The sequence below is a fragment of the Branchiostoma lanceolatum genome, chromosome 11 (genome assembly GCF_035083965.1).
Source record: "Branchiostoma lanceolatum isolate klBraLanc5 chromosome 11, klBraLanc5.hap2, whole genome shotgun sequence".
NCBI classification, from domain to species: Eukaryota; Metazoa; Chordata; class Leptocardii; order Amphioxiformes; family Branchiostomatidae; genus Branchiostoma; species Branchiostoma lanceolatum.
The window spans coordinates 11,551,138-11,575,040 of NC_089732.1; the positions used below are offsets into that span (position 1 = coordinate 11,551,138).

The following is a 23,903-nucleotide window of genomic DNA, read 5'->3' on the forward strand; positions in this document are numbered from 1 at the left end:
GGTTTGACGCTTGAGGCTAATGCCTGAATCTCCCTCATACACGGGGCCGCCGGCTTTACGTCACCATCCGAAATGACGAATGCAATCCCTTGAATGGAAATAACAATATAGAACCTACATGTACATACTGGGTTTTTAGCTACAAAACCAACAATATCTTTTATGCCAACATCTTGGTTATAAATTTCAGCAACATTCCTTAGGGATGAATGCAAGCTTACCAAAACATTGGCATATAAAATCCTTTTGATTGAATGTGCAATTCAAGAACCCAGACTGGTACATACTGATGAATCTATGAATCATAATTATACATAAGCTCTTCACAAATGTAGTCCTGGACAATGCTTTATTATCAATAGTGACTTGACATATAAAGTGACTATTAATGTTTCTAGATTGAGGAAAGACTTTTAAAAGTACAATTTCTACATTGTGTGAACAGCTTCACAAGTCATAGGAAAAGAAATCCACAGCGTAAATGGCAGTTACAATGTACATTGCCCACATTTCAGTAACACACAAAAGCTACCTTCTTAAGGGCCGGCATGAACTCTACTACATGTACTCCTACAGTAACTGTAAGGTGCTTTTCTAGATAAGGTAGCAACTGTTGCTACCTTATCTAGAAAAGCACCTTGCTCTATACAGAGAACTTTCACACCAAGTCCTTTCCTGATGCGAAACAAACAAAGACCGACTTGACCTACCATGTGTTTGACAGCAGACACTACTTGTGCAAACAGGGCCCTGGCATCGTCCTCTATAAGTTTGCCATCAGTGGAGATCTTAGTGAAGAGTTCCCCTCCTGGTGCATACTCCATCACTAGGTGAAGCTTTGTTAGGGTTTCCACCACCTGTAAGAAAAATCCAGAATAGTCACTTCTTTGCTACACAACCTTTACCTTTAGCACACTGCATGCTAGCTGAAGTTGCAGTTTGGCACCCAATTCCCTATTGATTACAGAGTTAGGTAGCAGTGAGAATGTTAAATCCTGTATCTGCCAACATTCAAGTAACTCTTCAGTCACTTTTCTTTAAGGATATACCGTGCCACATTTACATGTAAGTTGTCAGTGATTTGATTTTGTGGTTAAGGGAGAAAATGGATTGTTCACAATGGTTTTTAGTTTGCGGTTGAAATAAAGTGGTAGGTGGGCAGAAGACATTACGGCCATTTTCGGGGTGGTTTTAAGTTTGCTGCATAGAGTTACCGCTAAAAACGATTGGATACTGGTTAGCCCTTTGGATACTAGCTTGCCACCAATAGATCTGCTTGGAGATTAACCTAATTACACAAAGACTGATGAATTGTCAAGCGCTTTATAATTAATTTTCTACTACAAGTCGATAAGTACTCTGGTAGATAGTGCAATGCCATTAAAGATAATCCTCAAAATCGCTGTTACACATCTTCTATTGGTAGTGCTATTCACTTTACGAACATTCTTACATTGTCACGAGATACAATTTAGTTGTTGTACTGACCTCGTATAACCTGATGACATTGGGGTGTCTCAGTTTTTCCATACTGGAGATCTCTCTGGATAGAAGTCTCTGGGTTTTCTGGTCCAGTTTGGTTTTATCCAGGATCTTCACTGCTACTTTTTCTGTTGAGGAAACACATGAACAAACATCAGTCTGTAGAATGTTTTATGCCAAATACATGACACAAAAGAGGGGATGTCCCTGTAGTTCAACAGGTAGCAGCCTCACAGTTGACTCCCTGTTCAAATTAGGAGACCTAGGTTTAAATCCTGGGAAGGGCATCTTGGTTGAGGCTGCACCTGTCTTTTGGAAAAGACATAAAATGGAGGTCCCATGTTCGAGGAGGTGCCTTGAGCATGTGAAAGGAGAAGGGCTAGCAACCCTCCCTGTAAAAATATACCCTGCTACTGAAACAGCAAGGAAACTTATTGACCTGTGCCACTAGGCACTATTATGATAGTACAAGGGTCTAAAGGAACAAACGAACATCACAAAATACTTGGGCAAAAGCTATTTGTATATATCCATTATAATTTGACAAGTTAATCTTATCATTTTCTATTTCTTTCTCCTCTTTGTTAAAGAATCGTCTAAAGCAAATTGTATACATGTATCAGTAAGTTATTGAGTTTTAGATCACTATACAAGACTATATAATAAGTCTTTAAGTTAGTACATTGATTCATTTCAAGCATAATATACTACTTTACTGGAAAATTTGATAATGGTCTTCCAGCAGATAACAAATGTACTGATGCAACTCTTTGGAAACATATGAAAGAGTCTTTAAATTTCCACTGGTAAACTCCCACACGTTCCCTTTAGATGAATACAACTGCCATCAATCTTTAGACGTTGCTTTTTGTAGTGCAGGCCTGCATCTCGTGGCCTGACATTTACAGGTAGTAAATGTCTTGACATTAAACGGAGGCACGTCTTGGTAATGCATTAATCATAAGTCCGAGTTTCTTCGCAGTCTTAATTCCTCCAGTCTTATATATAACATAGGCCTGCGGGCTAAGATTTTACCAGTTCCTCTAGAAAGATCACCCGGTGGATATATGAAGATATATTGCAGCAAAATTTGCAAAGCATAGGGTTTCATAGGATGGTCAGAGGATTTTGCTTGACATTTTCGTGTTTTATAGTTGAAACCTATTCCTCTCTCTGTACATGTTTGATCTTGTAACTGAGTCGTGTAGTGCATACTAAAAATACTCATTGGTTGCCAAGAATCTAATTGGATCAAAATCCATATTCTAACTTATATTCTATACATCCAGGTTTCAGAACTGCCAGACAACATTTGAAATTATATTGATTTACAACATCAGAGGGTCTGCATGCTCCTTTCCATAAGGCGTACTGTAGGCCGCCTATTTTGATTTCCAGTAATTCATAGGGAAAGCCGTCTTATGCAGGTAATTCGTACCGAGCCAACCCAATGGTTGCGTAATTGCCATCCTTGTTTTTAATGTAATAGGTATACGTAGGGTGTTCTTCTAAATTCAGCATAAAGAGTTGTCAGGACCCCCCATGCAGACCCCTTAGCATGTAGCTTGTGAGATACAAATGACGTTTTGTTGTTTTTGTTGTTGTGCCTTTAAATTTATAATTTGCAAAGTCAACTCACATTTGTCTTCAAACAGTCACTTTTTAAGGAGGTCAATGGGTCAAACAGTGTGGTTACATGGAATTTCTATGAATAATCACTTTTATAGTCCGTTCTTATATTTTCTAGCAACCCTGCTTCAAAAAGAGAGATATCAAAGCCTGGAAACATGCCTTGAACACAGAGCATGATATATTAGTCATTTTCTTTCTCCGTGTACATTTTACAACCCAGACATCAGCAGCCCTCTCCTTGTACTTCTGGCTTTCTGCACGTCTTTACGGCGCTGCGGGGAATCCCTGCCTTCCATCACGTCAACATCATCTCGTCAGCGCTCTCTCGCAGGATCGGTAATGGCGCCCGTACGCCGTAACTCGGCCACGCAGGTACCAGCTTATGTCACCATCGGTGGGAGTACTTAGCGGCATTGACTCTCTTATGGTTGATCCCTAGTACATTAGTTACGACCCTAAATGTTCTGTGGTGTCGTGATGGAACGTGAATCATGCCTGATCCGCGCAAGTGCCGCACACATTCGCAGCCTGCAAATACGCCAGACAAACGAGTATAGCACTGTCCATTTCAGTCCATCTTTGTGATATTGCTGGGCTTCTCGCTACAGCAATGACGTAAACATAAAATAGCGTTTCAGGCAAAAAGCCTGATCTGTTCGAGAGTATGATGCAGTTTCGGTACATAAAATCAACCTCCTTCAAATCAAACCGTTTTTATTTTTGTTTTTACCCACAGGTGACTTAAGTTGAGAACATGACCTACAAGTAGCTTACATCAAAGCAACGTCTGGGGGCTTAAACTTTCAGGGGATTTGAGACTTGAGTTTTTAAGTGCAAAGTTTGGACTAGATAACCTGAAGTCACAACTATAAAAAAAACTATCCGCAACCCACTGCAGTAGCCATTTGGCACCCAATTCCCTATTGGTTACAGAGTTAGGCAGCAGGGAGAAGGTTAAGTGCAGGTAAAATTGGAGTTGAGTCGGCATTTCTGGTGTCTACCTGCACCTAATCTGTATCACCATCAGTCCAAAGTATCATACTGTTATGGATTCAAGTTTGCAGGGTGAAATATGGCTCCAGATATGATATTCTAACATTGTTTTTTTACAGAATGAGGGGAGCAGAACAGGTAAAACTTGTCTGGTGCTTGTACATTGTAATCGTGAATGTTACCCTTACCAATGAATGTTATCTACATATTGGTATGCAGAAAAAGGTATATCTTTTTACGGAATAAAGCAAACAGAACAGGTAAAACTTGTCTGGTGCTTGTACATTGTAATTGTGAATGTTATTATCCTTACCAATGAATGTTATCTACATTGGTATGCAGAAAAAGGTATATCTCCTGAGGCACAGTGTTCTTGAAGTAATGGGCAAGACTAAACTAACACTTGAACCCATTGGTACAACTTTAATGGCATGATTCCACTTAGGTTGTGGGGGCTTTCCTTGTGAAATGTCTTGGGGAATAGGAGGGATTGTAGCCGTACATTATTCAACATTCTCCCTGCAGTGCCTTTCTATTCATATAGCTAGCAGTGCCTACTTAAGTGGGCATCACAGCAACAATTTGCAATTTCTGTGCCCTACAACGAGTACAACTACAAGGGAGCTAGTCTGCCAAGCATGTCTACCTGGAGCCTATTAGCATCAATGTCTGGTTGAGTTTTTTGTTTAGCCTCTAGGCTCCTATTACTACTAGCTAAGGCTTTTTGGGCAGAGACCACTAATGACTTAAGAGATATAGCTACAGGACTTTGTAATGGAAAAGTTGGGTAGACAAAAAGCGACCCCAGGACTTGTGCGTAATTGTCTGAACACACGCATGTACATGAAGATTGCCTTGGAGTTGGACTTCTTTCCAAAGACTGCTTTCCAGAATGGCAAAACTTTAGAGAGAATACTAACAGAAACACTGTTCTTGTTGTCTACGTAAATGATTTTACAAACACATGACCCCTCCCATCAGATAACACAAAGTATCTTTCAAATGTCCTTGAACAGTGGCTGCATCAGATACCCATTGACACGCGTCCGTCACGTTTTTTCAGCCCTACAAACACAAAGAACGGTAGAATGACGTCACGAGTCTTATTCATCATCTCTAGGCATGCATGGCCAGACCTATTCAACGTCTTCAATTTTACGTAGGCACACCACAATGCATATCCAACACAACATAACATAACACAGCAGACAGGTCGAACTTCTAGTTGACTGTTCCAAAGGAAAAACAACAGGGCTTTTTCCCCAAATACCATGACTTGTGACGTTAACTTTGAGTCAAAGTCAACAAATGCTTTGTAGGATTTCTGTAGGAAAAAGAGATCACCTACATGTAAAAGTCCGGGATAATAAAAAGGGTAGGCCGCATAGACACAATGATACATGTATATAGAAAGCTAATTGCTTGTGGCTGTTGTCCACATAACACTAGAACTATACTGATGCCTATCCATTCAATACAGGCCTAGGGATTTTGCAGCTGTTTCAGATTTAACAGTTTTGATGGATCTTGCAATTGGTCAGTAAGTGATTGATCAAATGTGATGACAGTGCACGCAGTCAGAAACATGTTCATTTGAACTTTGAACTTTGAACTTTGAACTTTATTGAATCACCACCTTGCAGGCATTTAGCCTGAATTGTGTTGGTGTTTACAAACTTCGTTATCAACAATATTTAAAAATGTTATCCAATTCTGAAAACATACTTAAAATTCATATATAACAATTTTGCTTAAAATTACAAATTACAGACATTAACTATACAATAATTGCACGATGAGTTAGGCAGACGTCATACGAAAGTTGACATCTTTGCAGGGTCCTTGTTGACTTGTGTCTGACAATCTTAAGTGCTATGTCATGTTAAATTCATCTTGTATCATCCTTTTAAAATCTACCTGTCCAGTGAACAACTGAAATTCAAGACTTAGTGGTCTATCAAATGCCTTTTTATTACATCATTTTTTTTCTGACAAAATTTCCAAAAAGGGTAATTTGGAGGGAAAATCCTAAAATTGGCGTGGCTACGAGTATAAGTCTACTATTTATATAATGCAGGATTATGAATTTCAAACAATACCATGTCCATATATAGATGTTAGAATTTTAGAAAATCTGTCCTAAAACACCGGTCCGTGACTATTGAATAAAAGGTCAACATCCACATAACATATTATATCACAAACATACAAAACTGAGTGTTATATCATAATGCTAGACTGAGACTAGCATATATAAATCACATAAAACAAATAATGACATCCAAAAAGCATAGATGCATACTGGGCAGATCCCAAAAATAAAGGCATCAGACAGGGCTATTAAAAGTCTTATTACCTGGCCAGACATTGAATGAATGAACTTTATTGCTCGACAATTGTACATGGCACAATGTATGGCAACAATAACAAGGCAATCAATACAATGAGTACTAAACTAGTCTATTCTCTTCTATTCTGAAAACTATAATCACAAGAATATATGAACGTAAATGGCGTAATGATATACATGTTAAACGTTTCGGACAGTTAAAATACATTCTCTCTTTTGTAAAGCGCTACATATGTATTGGCCTAAGTACGTAGATATGGTGTCGGGACATGACATAAGTAGATTGAACATGTCTATGTTTGCCTTTGGCACGGGTTTACTTTTAATTTTGGTGTATTGATTTTTCTGAATATATTTATGTATCTCTAGCCAAAAATTAATTGCCTTGTGTAAGTTGTAGTTTACATATACCTACCAATATTTGTTTGGAACATTGAAGAGCATTGACTGAACCCAAATTGAAGTGTTCAACATCAGGAAATTAAGAGTAGACTTCATCCCAGCTGGCATAACAAGGAAGTCATTACTTCTATGATCATGCACCGAGAAAAGAAACTTCCGGGAGAGAAACCAGCTTCTTAAAATAGACTTCTTGAAATAACCGAGTGTTGGGTGCAGAGCACAATTATGACAATTATTCATTTCATGTATAAAATAGAGTGACTTCTCTTGGTCAGAATAACAAGGAAGTCATTATTACGATGATTGTGCATCAAGAAAGAAATCTTCCTGGAGAGAAACCAGCTTCTTTAAATAGACTTCTTCAAGGATCCAAATGTATGATCTGAGTCGAACTGTCAGATGTTTTTTTGTATGAATTCAATACTGTAAAACGGGAAATATTCGTGGGGATTTGATTTCAGGGTGGGGAGAAAATGGAGTGTTCGTGGTGGTTTTAAGTTCGCAGTTGAAACTGCCATGCATGGTTTTACTGTACAAGAGGAAATGTTCGTAGTGACTTTAAGTTCGCAGTGAAAAGTTCACCATGAAAATAAACCACTGCAAATGTGTCCCCTTTAACAGTACTGTACGGTATAACAAACATCAAATTTGATTCTTGGAAACATCAGAACTTACTTTACATCCCATGGGTCTACAAGATAACAGCGAAATCCTTTTACTGACCTATGAATATTTAATGCTGTTTTAATCCTGCGCTCTTGACTTCTGAAAGAAAGCTATCAGTATCAAGAACTCCATAGTCTCGGGGGACTTGAGAGCTAGTTAAAAGTCAGATAAGTTGTGAAATGATCAATATTTCTGTTGTCAGTCATGTTACATGTACGTGAAAACTTATTCCAATCGTTCTGAATGCTTTTATTTCGTTTATAATCAAGACAGAAGATTGAAGATGATGAAAGGGGGATGGAATTAAGTTCCTATAATTGAAATTGTATCATACATGTAGCCGCAATTGATAATAGTGATAAAGACTGGAAAAATAGCAAACGAAATCTTTATAGTATTTTACATTATAAACATTTCCTGCCCGCCACACAGAAAAATCAACTCAGCAACTTCTGTGGTGGACTGGCTATCGACTGTCCAATTTAGATTCTAGTGTTACATGATATACGTGTACATATCATAAGACCAAGAGGTCGTTTTTGGGTTTGAAGTGACTTTTAATATCAGCAAAGCAGCGTTGGTTGCTATGACTACGGGTTACTTGTAAATCCCGTAACACCAGGACTGGAAGTATGTCCCTAATCCACAGTAAAGGTTACAAGGGGAGGGCACTGGAGGAAAAAGATGATTGGCTTTTTCATAGGAACGGAAATCCATGATTTTCTAAGCAAACTAAACGTTACATACAAGTATTACAACTCCTCATAGAAAGGAAAACATGGGGTTACATAATAAAAAAGACTCTTTACAAACTTTAATCCTATAAGATGAAATATGTAACTTGTCATGCAGCCCCTATTGTATCTCTAGATATTATTCTTTGGCATTTCAGTCTTGGAATACTATGTTTGTTTTAACATCATTGGAAAGGGAAGAAAACTCATTATTACACAGAAAATGTGTACCAAACTTTCTTTTCAATGTTTTAGTAATAGAAAAGGATTTTGTCAAGGACCTTTTCATGCATTCTTTTCAATGTTTTGCCACTGATAAAAGGATATTGTTGTGTCATGATGGGACTGCACCTTAATTGCATGTGCCTTGTCTGAGGCTTTAGCTGGTATAATGACAGGGAATTTACATTCTGCACATACTTCATACACGACCTACACACTTTCTCCAATTGTGTACATGTATGTTAACCTCACACCACTTCCTGGCACCATTATCTTTAAATCTACCCCTTTTTTTTCAAATAAGAAATAAAGCCCCCCTTTTTTTTCAAATAAGAAATAAAGCAGTAAACTCAATCAGGTCACTAAGAATTCTGTCAACTGTTGAGATCATATTGTCAACAACATGTGAATGGACAGTTTGGTCCAGATAATATTTTGCTACTGAAGAATATCGGTATTTTTCATGGACCAGCATTCTGTCTTTTCCTAAAACTATCATAGCCGTCGTCTTATAAGTTGTATCATCTGCAGGTTTTTTAATGCAGTTTTGTAATTACAATTCTACAATTACATCAGGGATAAAAACAAAACTATTCCTCACCTTTGGTGAGTGCATGTATGCCCATCTTCACTTGTGAGAAGTTTCCACTCCCGATTTCCGCCCGTAATCTGTAGAAGCCGATCCGCTTCCCCAAGGTGATCTCCTTCTGGATCTTCTCGTCATTGCTCAGGTCATAGGTCACCCTTTCGTAGGGCGACAGTTTGCGCTCCTTCCGCGGGAAGTCGGGGGACGTGACCGAGAGGTCGCTCTCGTGGTTGGACGAGATGTAGTGGTTCCCTCCCATCTTCAGGTGCTGCTTCTCAATTAGCGCGGGACTGGGGTGGACCACGGCGGTTGTCTTGGACATGTCGCACCGGTGCGAGGTCTCACAGACACGTCCATGCAGAGCCCTCTGCTACGAACCTCGCGGGATACTCCGGCGTATCCGGCGGGAGGTCAGCGGCCATCCTCCGCTCACTCCGGGCGCGAGAAGTGGCCGGCGGATTAATACCTGTCACTTCTGCCCTTCAGAACTCAGCGATCAGATAAACAGCCTAGAGCGGGAGTGCTTTACAGTTACCATGGACGACCACGAGGGGAGTTAATGGCTAGAGGCCGTGCCCTCCCTCTAGGGGCACCCAGGGCTAATGGACTGTTATCTTCCCTGAAAGCATGAAATCGCTTTGTTTGTCAAACAGCGCCCTCTGACCCAGCTGATTCGTCAGGATAAGTTATGGATTCCCGTAATCTAGACGTGTCTTCTGGGTGCGGACATGACGAGACAGGTGTTTCCGCCGCGGGGATCCGGCTGTTCTGTGTCAGTTTTCCAGGCCGTCAGAGGCTTCAGGTGGCGTCAGACGCAGTTGTAGATTGTATCGCTGCTCGCCTGTGTGGGGGAGGACATAATTTACATTAATTGACAACCAAAACAACTACATGATGTACAAATACAAAACAATTTTGTTATGTATATATGCATGTGGATCTATGTTTCTAGAAGACCAAATATATCACAACTTTTTAATCAGAATGGAGGACGTTAAATGGTGCTTGAGGATTGCCATATCTCGAGCAAGTAAAAAAAAAAAACACTTATCGAGAAGAGTAGGGGTCCTTCCCAGTGTGAGTGCATCAAATAAATCTGTACGAATATGCATCTTATGTACTGTTCAGTACAAACCTTCAGCTGGTGTGTTATACCATGAGGCGGTTTACCGGGTATGCAATACAAGCAAATACAAACAAACAAACAGCATCTTGTTTGCTGACACTCTGACCTACTCACATGTTGTATATATATGTACATAGATCGACACAGATATTGTAGTATTAGCACAAATGTATGGCCCAGGGACTACAGAAATGGAGATGGGCACAACCTCAATGAATCTGATCAAGATCTAATGCTATTCTGAGCATTCAAATGACATTTCAAATCTTTTACACTTACTCACTAACATATTCTTGGCATGTTTCCCAGCAAGTGCTTGACAAATAAGACAAGAGAGTGCCAAATATTTCAACAGATTCCACATGTATATTAGGGGCAGCTGTGGATATCGATATTCTTCAATGACAGCAACCTCTCTATAACAACATCACATCCACTTTTGTCAATATAAATGTCAAATTAAAAATGAGATTCTAGTAGTAAGTTCCTTGTTACTGAATTGTGTGTAATGTCCTTGTATTATCACTGTGATAAGCTCTCTGTCCTAAAGGACGATTTCCCTGCCTGTTCTAGTTCAAAAGTACTATGTACAGGCTTACTTTGTACTAGCCTGATAACCGTATACCATCGGGACCTGGGGGGTGGCTTTACAGGCTTGGCTTTTTTTCGTTCATTCCCGATGGCAGCTAAAAAGACAGGCCAACAGAGAAAGTAGTGAATGTAGTGAATGGTTTATTGATAAAAAAAACACATGAGAACAAACGGCATTGCAGTATAGATACTGAATTGCGCCGCAGCTTACAATCACGTATACAGTAAAGTCGACACGATCAGAGTACTATGTACAACAGACGATAACAGTTCATATGTCCAAATGATCGTTGACTAATACAATTAAAAGCTAGATTTCAGTTCGACATTACTACTAAAAGCAAGGTTAATGTCCAGCCGGAGTAACAGATCAGAGTTTTTGTCCGCCAAGGAGTTGCGCCAGCGCAGGTTTGGCACTCGTGGTGTAACGTTTAGTACCCCTGGCTTGAGAGTACTGGAGTGAGTTCCTCAACAGTCTGCCGTGCTGTTCACCTCGAGTCGGAGGTAGCCAGGAACAGAAACGTGGCGATTGTCTCACTTTGTTTGCAAAGTTCACGCAGAGGTCGTGTCTGCGGTCAGAAAGAGTTTGCAGATTTAATCCTCTCAGTGTGTCCGTATACGAGGTATACTGGCGACCCAATATGATCCAAGAAAGGCCAATGCTTGGACTGGACCCGGTAGAACACCCCTAAGCCGACCTGTATAGACCGGCGACCAGGTTAACTATGTACAACAAAGAACAACATGCCTAGCTCAAGAGGCATGCTAATGGTAACACGGGCAACGTAAGTGACAGTTGTGACGTACACACTTTCCGGATGCCTAAATCTACCTGTGCTACAGTCAACACAACAAAAGGAGACCAATCACATATGCATACTGTGAGTGTGAGCCAACTGGAGTCATTTCATGGGAAATGCCTTTATCACATTTTCAATTCCAAGTATTATTACTTTATTACATACACAAGAGAAATCTTGACATGGGTGATATATCAACCTTCATTAAAAATTTGTCTTTGGATTTCAACCTTCAAGCTTTATGTATATGATTTATATGACCTGTATATGGCAATGCGGAATACACTGTGTTGTGTCTAATTTCATTTATGTCATACCCATCCGAACAAAAACACAACTCAATGCGAAATGCGCCAGAAGTTGAGAGAGTTTTGTGTCCTCAAAGTCAAACAAAAAAATTGGGACAACATCGATTCTAATCAAATCTTTACTGCAGCGTAACCGGCGCACTCTAAGTGAGTACAAATCGAACTAGGGATGTCCGGGCCGTACCGTAAAGTATGGACCAGTCCAAACACCCACATCAAAGGTTATTGCAGCCCAGGTATGATATAATACTATATACTTCATGTAGTATGTAGATACACAAATGTAGATGTAGCTGATGTATATTTCTATTTCTAAAGCCTACAAGGAGAGCCACAGCTGTTTTCTTACCATGACTATTATGTTCCCTTTGTAGTTTAGCCAGTGGCCTGAGGAGAAGATGAAAAAAAAAAAAAAACATGCTGGGCTTCGAATAGAAATCAATCTATTGGGTGTACATACATCTGTGTATGTAGGTCAGAGACCTTTGTATTACACAGTTTTCTCATAAATGGTTCACTCCAAACACTCTAAATTGACTAAAACACCCAAGCTTCCCACCACCACCATTCCAATGGGAAATATATTCAGTCTCTTTACGCCAAAAGAAATGTGTCAATCAGAAACATACATGTAAACCCATTTCAGACCTGCAGAACTAGACATCAAGCTAAGTCCGGTGGTCCAAAAGAAGAGACATGTACAAATGCTTATGGCCAGAGGTGTGATGTTTTCTTGACCCAAATGGTTCTAATTATAAGGATGAAGTGGGATTTACACTACCAGTTATTACTGGTCTTGGCAGGAGGCGGACTCAGCCAAGCAATGGTCATCAAGGTGTGTGTAAAGCACACAGGAAGGAGAAGTAGAAAATCCAAGGTGTCACAGACTGATTCACACATAACCGCATCTGTCTATTAGAGAGGGCCTGCATGCTCTTTTCCATTAGGCGTAGGCCGCCTATTTTTATTTCCCGTAATTCATAGAGAAAGCCGTCTTAGTCACGTAATTTGTAACAAAGCGACCAAATTTTGCGTTATCACCTTCCTTGATTTTAGATTAATACGTAGGGGGTTCTTCTGAATTCAGAGTGGTCGGGATCCCCCATGCAGACCCTCATTACACACACACAAACACCTGGCTTTACACATGTTGACAGGAATAAGATTTAAGAGGGGATAGGTTTCTGTAGCAACTTAAGAGGAATATCCGTTTTCAATCCTGAAATTACATCTCACACCTCAGACAGAATTAGGTTGATTGCATGACGGCTGTCCATACATTAACAGGTGTGTAATTTGACTCATCAAAATCCTTTTAACAGTTTCAAAGTTGCAATTCCGAATCCATTTCCATTAGGACTTGGAGCAAACTACTAACTTCTTCTCTAACTCGAGCTCAGTACACGAGTACTCTTAGCTCCTTGCATACTTGTGTCTTCCCTGAACCAAACTATGCTTCACATATGTACGTACAAACAACAAGTTCAATATACATCAGACTAACAGAAAAAGTTGTATAAACCTGTCCGTCTAAGTCAAAGACTTTGACCTCAGTAACTCACATATAAAAGAGTGCTGAGTTAATGATTAATTCATGACCTGAGCACAGGCTGTTACAACAGCACAAGGAAACAAACACGGAAAAAAACATGTACAGAACACAAACTTCTCTTCCTACCATATATTGAAGCAATATTACTGTGACCATATTCATAAGGAACAACTCGAACGAGATATCAAACCGGAAGTTACACTGTAGTACCTAGGAAGGTCGCTTGGGGACTCAAAATCTAATCATTTCGAGGTCTCATCAAGAAAATCAATAGAAAATCAACTCAGGCATTCTAAAGTTATTTTGTTCACACACATAGACACACACACACACACATACACATACAGATACACGCTCTCTAAAACATAACCTTCTTGGCAAAGGTAATAAACAGGCTGTGTCCTGTATTGAAATATCCCAAAGTATACATGTACATGTACAAGTATGATGTATATATGCTTATGAATGAAATAGCAAATGGTACAATACTGAGGGGACTCACTGAGAAATGTTAGAATTTTTTTCTGTCTTTCAGAAATCTGTTCCCTTGGTAAGAAAGTGAGTCTCAATGGACGCTGCAGCCAGTTAACTCTAAAAATTTAAAAATGTCCTGCCAGTTTGTATCTCAGTAACCTTCACACTTAAAACCCACATGGAGGATTTATACAACACATTACCCAGAGTTAGGATAGTATCAGTCTGCTCCGCTGTGATAAGAGGCTTCTCTCTAAGTCTAACCAGCCTACATGTACCAGTGCCAGTGGTGCTATGTAGAGGGGAGGGGGAAATGGTAGAATTTTTTTCTCTCATATTAGAGTTAGTGAGTTTCAATTAGTCTGTAAAACGCAAACTCCAGCTGTCCGGGGATTTCTGTCCCCTCCCTGCGGAGTTTGTGCTCGACTTAGCTCTTGGGTTGCAAGGCGGTTACAGGGCGGCGAGCGGTCACAGGAGGCTTGATTGAATTCAGGCTAAGTTTCAATGGACACGGCAGCAAGGTAACTTCAAAAAGTCCTGCCAGTCTGCATCTCAAAAACTTCAAAAAGCACATGGAGGATTTATACAACACATTACCTAGGGATAGGATAGTATCAGTCTGCTCTACTGTGATAAGAGGCTTCTCTCTAACCAGCCTACCCATGGTGCATTAAGTCAGGTTCCTCATGTCTCTTGCATGAAGACAAGCAATAGTCGAGGGAAGCCTGTCATTTCAAGATAAATGACAGTCTGGAATCCCAGTTACAATAGTTTACGGAAGCAAGGTCTTATGACATCTGTATATCATACATAAAAGTACCATATTCATCAAACAAGGGAATTATATATTGCACCTCACTGCCATGTTATATTCTACATATACAGGGATGACAAAATGTACTGAGTAAAATCGCTATTTGTAACCAAAAAAAAAATAATCTTCTTGGTTGCTACATTTCCTGACTTTTGTATCTATATGAAAAAGGAAAAAATCATTATTCTTTTCATACCTCTGTAGCTTTAAAGTTCTATCTTTCAAGTTAGCCACGAATTATTACATAAAAACAAATTACAATTTCCTACCTTGGCCCTTCGTAACAGTCTGCACACATAACAAAATCCCCTACTTTACTTTGCAAAGGTACATGTAGGTACATGTATGTACTTGAAAAGGGAGGGACTCAAAAAAGTAGGCCAACGTCTGAAATTTGACACTTGATCCCAAAAGGGTTGAAGTTCAACACAGTTAGATAATCATTTGGTAATTACAATAGCCATTCATGCAGTTTCAAATTCGACAATTAGTTATACCACAAACTAACATTTTAATCAATTAAACAACAAAACACAAGGCCTTGAGCATTTCAGCATGTGCTAAAGTAAAGGAAGGGACAGAACAAAGTGGCGTGCCAGGCAAATAGCAACACACAATGCTCCTGCCAAACACCTGCACTCTTCAGGAAAAGCATGTACCGGTTCTATTTACCACAATGACATGGAATTTTTAGTGGATCAACCGTAAGGCCTAACTCAACAACCCACATAAAAGTATCCTTGGGACTTAAACTGTTTCTTGAAAACATCCTTGTTCCCTCTATTGTTTAATAATTAAACTTTTAGCAAATACCAAGCAAGGGTTTTGAGGACATATGGAAACACATGTAGGTCAGGCACTGAATAATTGGTTATTGTTCCTTCAGAAATGCTAAATCATTATTTATTGTTGACAATTCACATCACTTGCACCACAGAGAAACTCTGTGTCAATGAGGCCAACTTCTATATAATGTCCTTGCTTGTACCAAACAAAAAATCTCAAAATCAAACATTTACCGGTCTCTTAACAGTGGAAACAAGGACAAATTGTCTTCAAGAAACTGTCCTTAGTAGAAACAATTTCTATTTTATGGTTCTAAATCTAATATCATAATATCGCATTCATTATCATTATCTGGGCAAGATAGTTGCTCGGATATCCCGAGATTAAATATCATAAATTATATCATTATGAACAATATCATTTATTACATGATTAACAACGGTCATCAATTATATTATTACGAACAATATCATTTATTACACGATTACCAAGGAAGCAAAAAAGGGCCTGTCTTACTATATAGGTATTATACATGTATGACTACTTTGGCATAAGATGTATTTACGTCACACAAATGTAACCATAGCGACGGTTGTTAAACCCTGTTAACGTATTTAGGCTGCCATCTGTGAACACAGTGTAGTAACGTTTTCTTGGAAGTTTTTACACCAAGTCAGGAAATATCTGGTCCCAGGTGAGACTGTTTCCGATGTGTGGTTTAGAGACAGGCACAGGTAAACCAACCTTAATGGCTTTGACACCTGGGTCAACTTTCTATCCTTATACATAATTCACGACTTCCACGAGTTCCAAACTGGCTTATTAGTGGGAGCAACCAATAAATTTTCTTTTTTTTTCATCAATGAACACAAAATGAAATACATGTCATGACGTAGGTCTTGAAATTTTATTGTTTATCTAATAGAAGGCAGAATGTAGGTGTTGACTGTAATGTAATTTGAAGGTCAGGTGAAGAGAAAACCAGAAAATTGTCAGGTTGCTACAGTTTGAATTGATCATTTCACCATCTTCCATACGTCTGGAATAGGGGTGGGTACCGGTACCGTGCACCGGTACAAAACCGGTATTTCTTAATGGACCGGTCCAAAAAAACCGGTCCGTAAAAAATCAGTGGACCGGCCTATGGACCGATTAGAAAATTCATAGTACCAGGCGGCCACATAACTGGTCTAAGAAAATACAAAAGTGCAGATTTAACTTCGTTTTCGCAGACGTTAGCTGTGAATCATATCTAGAAACACTTAAAGGATGAGTAAACAGACGGCGAGAAGAGTATAGTTATAATTTTGAGACAAAGTGCAAACCTAAGAAATTATATCGTTTCAGACATGACGTTTGCAGACTTTTAAATGTGTCTCGCTCTCCAAAATATGATGTTCTGCGACACTACTATAATCAGGTACAGGTACAGGTCCGGACCTGGACCTGACCCTCTGGACCTGGACCTGGACCGGACCTGAATTGTTTGTACCGGTACCCACCCCTAGTCTGGAAAGTAGGATATGACTTTGACATCCACAAATGTGCAATTGATAATGATATGAGGATATTGCTACAGCTACAGTTACTGACTCGTAAATCACAAATTCTTGAAGATTAAAAGATGAACAGAAATAAACTTACAGCTGACTCCTTTGGGACTAGTCTACTTACATGTACATACTAGAATTAGTAGCACCAGCTGCAAGAAATACCTTATCCTCTTACCAAAGTATGAAACTCTGAAAGATCTACAACATACTTTGAAAGTTCGAAATCCCACTAAAAATTACAGGTACTGTAAATCCGTTTAATATTGCGGTCAGTAATTTTAGTGGTTGGGGGAAAGGGTTTACAGCATTTAATTCTAACGGTGGGAACAAAGTTCTTGCTTCAGCCGGAAGAGAGATCAAATATTTGCGATGATAAAATTTTTGCGGTTGACTAGTGACCATGAAAGTTGCTAAAAATAAAATCAAGTTAACAAATAAAGAATTGCAGTAACCAAATCGGTATTTTTCTATTTACACTTTGTTGTCATGGCAACGAGAACGGACTCTCCTTTCGACAGACACCTTTTCTGGTGAACTGGAGCACAGAGTCCATTTATTTGTTACGGAAAGGTCAGTTGTCAATGCCTCTGTACTTTCTTTAGAAATGGAGGGTGCTTAGACCACATGATGGACTGGTGCTACCTACAACTGGGCAGACGGGCTGACCCCATTAACTCACAATATCATTTCTAACGATAACGAGAGAAGCCAGCTATTTAAAGAAGCCACCAAAATAGATTGCGGTTCCTTGCAGGCGTTGTAGCAATGGTCGGCACGGGAAGCACCTGAGAGCGTACTACAGCTAAAAAGGCTTACTCTCCAATGAGACAAGCAGAGGTTTTGGACTTTTAGTTTTCATATGAAGACATCACACAATTTAGCCGAGATGCTAGTCTATTTTTTATTCTCCAAGTGGAGGTTTGGCTTTTTTTGTACTCTACAGGTGTTGCCCTTGTAAAGGATGCACCGATCCTGTTGCCAACACCTCTCAGATTTCATTCTGTGAAGTTTAATAAATAAATAAATAAATAAGCTTGTTTTTTAAGTCTTCTAGGAGTTTTTGTCCAGCTTTCTATTTTGCCCCTTTTTTTTATGTGGCCTAAAAAGACTTCGAAAACAAGGTGTAACCAAACCTCTGCTTGGACAGTAAAAAAAGGTAGCATCCCGGCTAAATTTCTTGCAGTCTAAATAAAAAAATTAAAACCATTGAACCTACGAATTCCAAACAAAAAATGCAACAGAGGCAGCATTTGTCACAAATACATGTATAGTAAAACTGAAGAACAAAACATGTATCAAACTGCATAGCAATCAATCCAATGAATTGCTACTGATGACAAAAGATAGTGGGAAACACCACCGTGATCATCCCTACATGATGACTAGTCATTTAGTATTTACTGTGATGACAGCCCAGATAGTTACCATGGCTACAGCAAACATGTGTAATTCTAATCTGAAAACGATCCCCATTTGACAAGTAATTGTCTGCCATGCCCACCTATGATTAGTCTAGATATGCGTTTGTTACCAGGAAACCATGGAGACATCTTCAAAAGAACAAAAAGACTGTTGAGTTTACATCCCATCTATTGTTTAAAGATGATAAGAATAAGTATGTAAAATTTCACTCACAAAACGATACCAATCGTCAGACAATAGTTGAGACATAACAAAGCATTTGATACCCATGAGCGAGACAAAAGCCTTATCAAGCTGGCCATACAGTAAATATTTTTCATATTCAACCTATGAAATTACAGATTTAAGTGTGTTCTTTTCATGACAATGATTACATATAATATCCATTTTTACATGTGTAACTACCATATTCCCAGAATATCATTCATGTTTCCCATTTAAGGATTACATGTAAGAACAGGTTGGCTTTTTTTATTCCATTTGGTTGTTAGTTACATGGTTGTTATGGATAATGTTCAAAACACTGTGTTATATAAATACAGGAGATCTGCTCTGTGATCCTATTTGCCGCATGATCAAATATGGGGAGTGGTCGGTGTTGACATAGGGAGAAAAATACATAGTTTTCCATTTATGTAAAACAATATAGCAACAATAAAATATTGCACCTTTGCGATTGGTATTAATAAGTGGCAGGTAAATATGACTGATGATTTTGCATATTAACTTATCATATGTTAAACCGTGCCTATCTGTTCTAGGGTTTTGTTTCCATAATTTATGAAGAAGATAAAACTGTTGGAATATAATTTCCAAAGTTTATATCACGAAAAGAATATTCTCCCTCCCCTATCTTAAAGAAAATAGATAGCATTTCATTAGTGTTATGACTACCATAATGTTAAGTGTTCCCAATATACCCATTTTGCTAGAACTTTTAGAAGGCAGGTTGAAGTTATACAAGCGACAAAAGTAACTTGGCTATCTTATAACAGCTCATATATACAAAATTACCTTTTATAACAGACACAAAATAGGACAAGAAAACGCAATGCTTAGTTTTCAGTCATGCATCATTAATAGGTTGATAATTGCTTTCCAGCATCAAAGTGTTTGGGTATCGTGTTTCAATGTTGTGATACCACAACCCTTTCTAAACACAATAACAGGTAATCTGCCCAAAGCCCCATTCTATAGATGATCCCACATGAAAGATACTTCAGTATCCCATTGGCTGGATGACCATAGAACTGTCTATGTTGATTGGATACCACATAATCTAATCACGTTCAATGATGTTGCCCCATATCATCATGTATAGAAGAGAGTGCACAGAATGGAAGGCTAACTTTAAAATCTTTAGCCGTTTGGCTACCAATTCTCAATTAGTTACAGTGTCAGGCAACAGGGAGAAGGTTACACTTTTGGTTAAAAGGCAATTGTATACACATGTAGCTCTAGTGAAGTTATTATTTTGTACAAGACAATTTGTCTATCTCGAACTGGACCCCTGGCCAGATCACACATTTACATGTACATAACGTTACTTGTTTAACTGGTTGGTTATAAATTGGCCCTTTTTGACTACATGTACATGTGAAACATTCAAACGAGTTTACATTCATTATTGTTTCAAATTTCCCAAATCAACTTGTACATGGTGCACATAGCCTGGAGTCCAGCCAGTTGGTGGCTAGCCAACGTTGGGAGCAGGCCACAGATAACAAGGCTGGACTCCAGGCTATGGTGCAAGTGCTTGTCATCAAACTATGTCTGTTTTTCTCCAGGTATGAGATATTTAAAACTAGGTATAGGGAATGTCCTAGAATCATTTCAGCCCAGAAAATCTATAACACAGCCTAGCAACAACTACTATTATATTCTTTTTGTGTCCCAAACTCAACCCTATATACAATACAACTACACAAGGTGAAATGAAAATTTAATTGAAGACTTTGCGTGCCATTCATCCGCTTTCGTCTTTATATTCAGAACAACAGAAACGCAAGTACTAAACCGTTCTTTTCTTGTGGACTAATTCAGTGTGTATAATACGACCCCTCGGCCCTTAATCACACTCATCTGTCCATGCCCCGTAGTTCTGGTAACCAGGCAACCGCACCAGTCCTTGATTTTGAAGACCAGGCTGAAAGTTCATCAAGAGCCAATCTAGAAGTAGGACATTGTGTTTGTTTCTCTGTTTCCTTTGGTGTTTTTAGAGTCAGAAGCAAGGATTGGTCCAAAATAGTATGAGCTCAGCACAGCCAAATAAAAATGTGCATGTGCAAACCTTTGTGATGAATGGGGGATGCAAAGAAATACTGATGTCATGTTTTGGAAATACCCTAATTTATTTTGAACTTTGGAAAATGGGGGTCAGACATTCACAGCTTGAGCCATCGTTATCTGTCCTTATTGTACGCCCTGCCCACATTGGCACCGAGCAAAGAAAGATGCTGCTATGGATGAAAGCTTGGGATAAAAGGAGAGTACATAACGGTATCATTATAGTTTATTATCGTGCATTTTCACCACATGCGCGTACAATAATGAATTTGCTGTGGATCAAAGCTACATGAAAGAGTCCAAAGACTGACATATCACGCTTTTGATAATCCTTTGAAGTTGGTTCAATTTTCAGAATTTGAAATGTCAAAATTGTGTGTATGAATATATACTTTGATCTTTAGCAACCTAACAAGTCGTGCTATTGCCAGTCTACTGCTTTCAGATGTCATCACAATCTCATTGCAAATCATATAAATGTGGAAATTGCAAGCTGAAATTTAAGCCAAACAAATTACTCTCAGCCTCTCCCAAAATAAATTGATTCCCAACAAGAAGGCTAGACTAATACATGATATTCATGTTATTCACACCTCATTTTCTTAACCTAGTTATAGCAGATGTGCAAATAAATCATGCTGTGGAGCTGGCCCAGACTAAGCTGTATGGATTACATGTGGGGAGGGGGATATCAATCTCCAAGCAGATGTAAGTAAAGGCACAGCCTTTTGCGCATGTTTTTGGCTCCTTTTCAATTTTTCATGTCTTAAATTCTCCTTGTCTCATGAAAAAAAAAGCAATAAATGCAGGGTAAGAAAGCAGTGCTGCAAAAACATGTAAAATACTGATCCTGTATCTGCTTGGAAAATATCTATAATAAGAAATATGGGCTTTATGAATACACAGATTACTAAGACTCAAGAGACTATGTCTAGCACAGTGATAGATGTTAAATGAGGGCAACAAATGTACACAGTATAACAGAGAACACCAACAACAAGGTAGACGTAACAATGAAGCTAGCTACCTTGTGTTAGTAACTAAGCAACTAAAAGTAAAACTGATTGACACACCTATTGACATTGGCATCCAGCTGGAATTTATGGATACATGTAGCCAAAAGTACCATTATAATTTAAATCAATAGATTCTGTTTCACTAACATAGCAACACTTACAGATATAATTTCAACACAGTATTTGTATTTTACTTAAAGTAAAGCATACAATAAATGGCATGGAATAAATAAGTAGGTATAAAAAAATACAATTTCAACCTCACTGAGTGAGTGAGTATGTTCCTTAAATAAAGAGATACTAGTATTTAGATTTGGCTCCAGTGTCTTGTTGAAAAGGGATGGGTGCAGTATAATACTTAATAGCCTCCATTGCAGGCTTTCTGGCGGGCAATGGCATTGGTTTTCGGGGGGAGCGCTGATTTGCGATTTTCAATATACTGTGGCCAGGTTCTTTTGCAGCCGGTAATTACGATTTCTCCAACAAAATAACCTCACCCAATATGTTGAAAATCGAAAATTAGCGCTCCCCACGAAAATAAACGCCAGCACCACCCAGAAAGCCTACAATGGAGGCTATTGATGAGTTTCCATTCCCATGTCTCCTTAGTCTAGTTAGTGTGCGTGCGTTTCTTTTACTAGTCTCCCATGTGTATTTATAAGGCTCAGGTGCACTTGCACGAAACCTAGTAAGAAGGCAAGATTAGGTGGCTTAAGAACAACTGCGACCCCTCTTTTATCACTTGAAGAAAACTAACAAGCTTCACAGGAAACATCCTTAGAAATTTCCCCTTGTCAGCTGCTGAGACATCATTATCTATTTCCTCTTTCATTCATCTCTTGATTGTTGTGTCTACCAAAAAAGTATTGTTTAAAGTTGTCTTATTTCCTTCCTTTGTTTTTGTTTTGTTCCTGTGTCTTCAGGTGCCATGTACATCCTCTGTTCTTCCACATACAAACTAATGATCACTCTATCCCACTGGGAAGAACTCAAATACCTTTCTTAAAATAATTCGGCATACAATTTCACAACAACTTTCCCTTGTCGATATAAAACAAATATTACTAGTAAAAATCACTTGCATTAGAATTTGAGGCACTGTCTTTTTTCAAGAATGACGGCCAACCTTGGGCGCCACGCGCGAAGGTGCGATTCTTACGTCTAGAAGATGGTTCAAGACTTGAAGAAAGTAACGCTTCAAAGCGGTCACCTTTTCTTACTGAAGTATCGCCCCCCTCCCCCTTACACTTTACAGAACCACTCTAGTCTAAGTAACCGTAACGTTTAACCAACAACAGAGATCAGAAGACTTTTAACAGTTGTAACATTTAAACTATATCCTCAGCAAACTCACACGCCGGTCTTAAATGTAGGTAAACTTACCCAGGAAAGGTGTACACAAGCTAGGCGGAGTGTAGTGGCAGCAGGCCCGGCGGAAAAACGGGAACGGTACCGTAGCAGACCCCGTACTCCCGTACCCAGTCTTCCCGTCAAATTTGGCACAGCCACGGCGCAAACGAAGAGGTTTCAGCTCGCCAACTCCCTAGCCAGTAGTCTAGAGAGTACAATTTGTAAACCGAGGGTTCTTTCCTGTGTTTTTTTTCCCCAGGACGAAAAATGTCGCCTGACTCTCTGGCGGAGTTTAGGCTGGGATCAAGATGGCAACCGTGACGTCATGACCACGTGACCCGAGGACTCGGCTCCAGGGAAACGGCCACACAGACAAAGGGTCATAAAGGGGATGTTCATTAATGTTTGATGTTCGTCAGGTGTCAATGGGTGTGTGGGACCGGTTCTCATGGAGAATAATCATAGCAGGGTTTGTCCGACACAAAAAGCTTTGTGAAAATGCATTTATTGATCAATGCACGGTATATTACATAAGTCTGGAGACCTACTTTTTGTAGCCCTGCATGAAGAAAGGAGCGAACAAAAAAGTTTTCAAGCAAATGCGACTGGCCAGTAAACTGAAAGAAATAATGTAAATCTAAGTGGAGATACGTATTTTGAATTGCGCCCCCCGCCATTTCTACAACAGTACTATAAATTGAATATACTGAATTAAGTATCCAATATTTCATTTTGTTTCTAGACCTGTTACTTTCAAA

General features: G+C 39.1%; 1 protein-coding gene across 1 annotated transcript in view; it reads right to left on the bottom strand.

Annotated features, from left to right (window-relative positions):
• The window catches only part of LOC136445392 (serine/threonine-protein kinase NIM1-like), a 28,641-nt gene extending 5,191 nt beyond the window's left edge, over nucleotides 1-23,450 (bottom strand). Inside the window, exons 1-4 of the mRNA XM_066443377.1 lie at nucleotides 23,179-23,450; nucleotides 9,083-9,908; nucleotides 1,489-1,610; nucleotides 711-857 (exon numbers count right to left, since the gene is read on the bottom strand). Coding sequence (XP_066299474.1) covers nucleotides 711-857; nucleotides 1,489-1,610; nucleotides 9,083-9,389 — 576 coding nt within the window. The 5' untranslated portion in view covers nucleotides 9,390-9,908; nucleotides 23,179-23,450. The remainder of the gene's footprint in view (nucleotides 1-710; nucleotides 858-1,488; nucleotides 1,611-9,082; nucleotides 9,909-23,178) is intronic.
• Nucleotides 23,451-23,903: the final 453 nt, after the last annotated feature.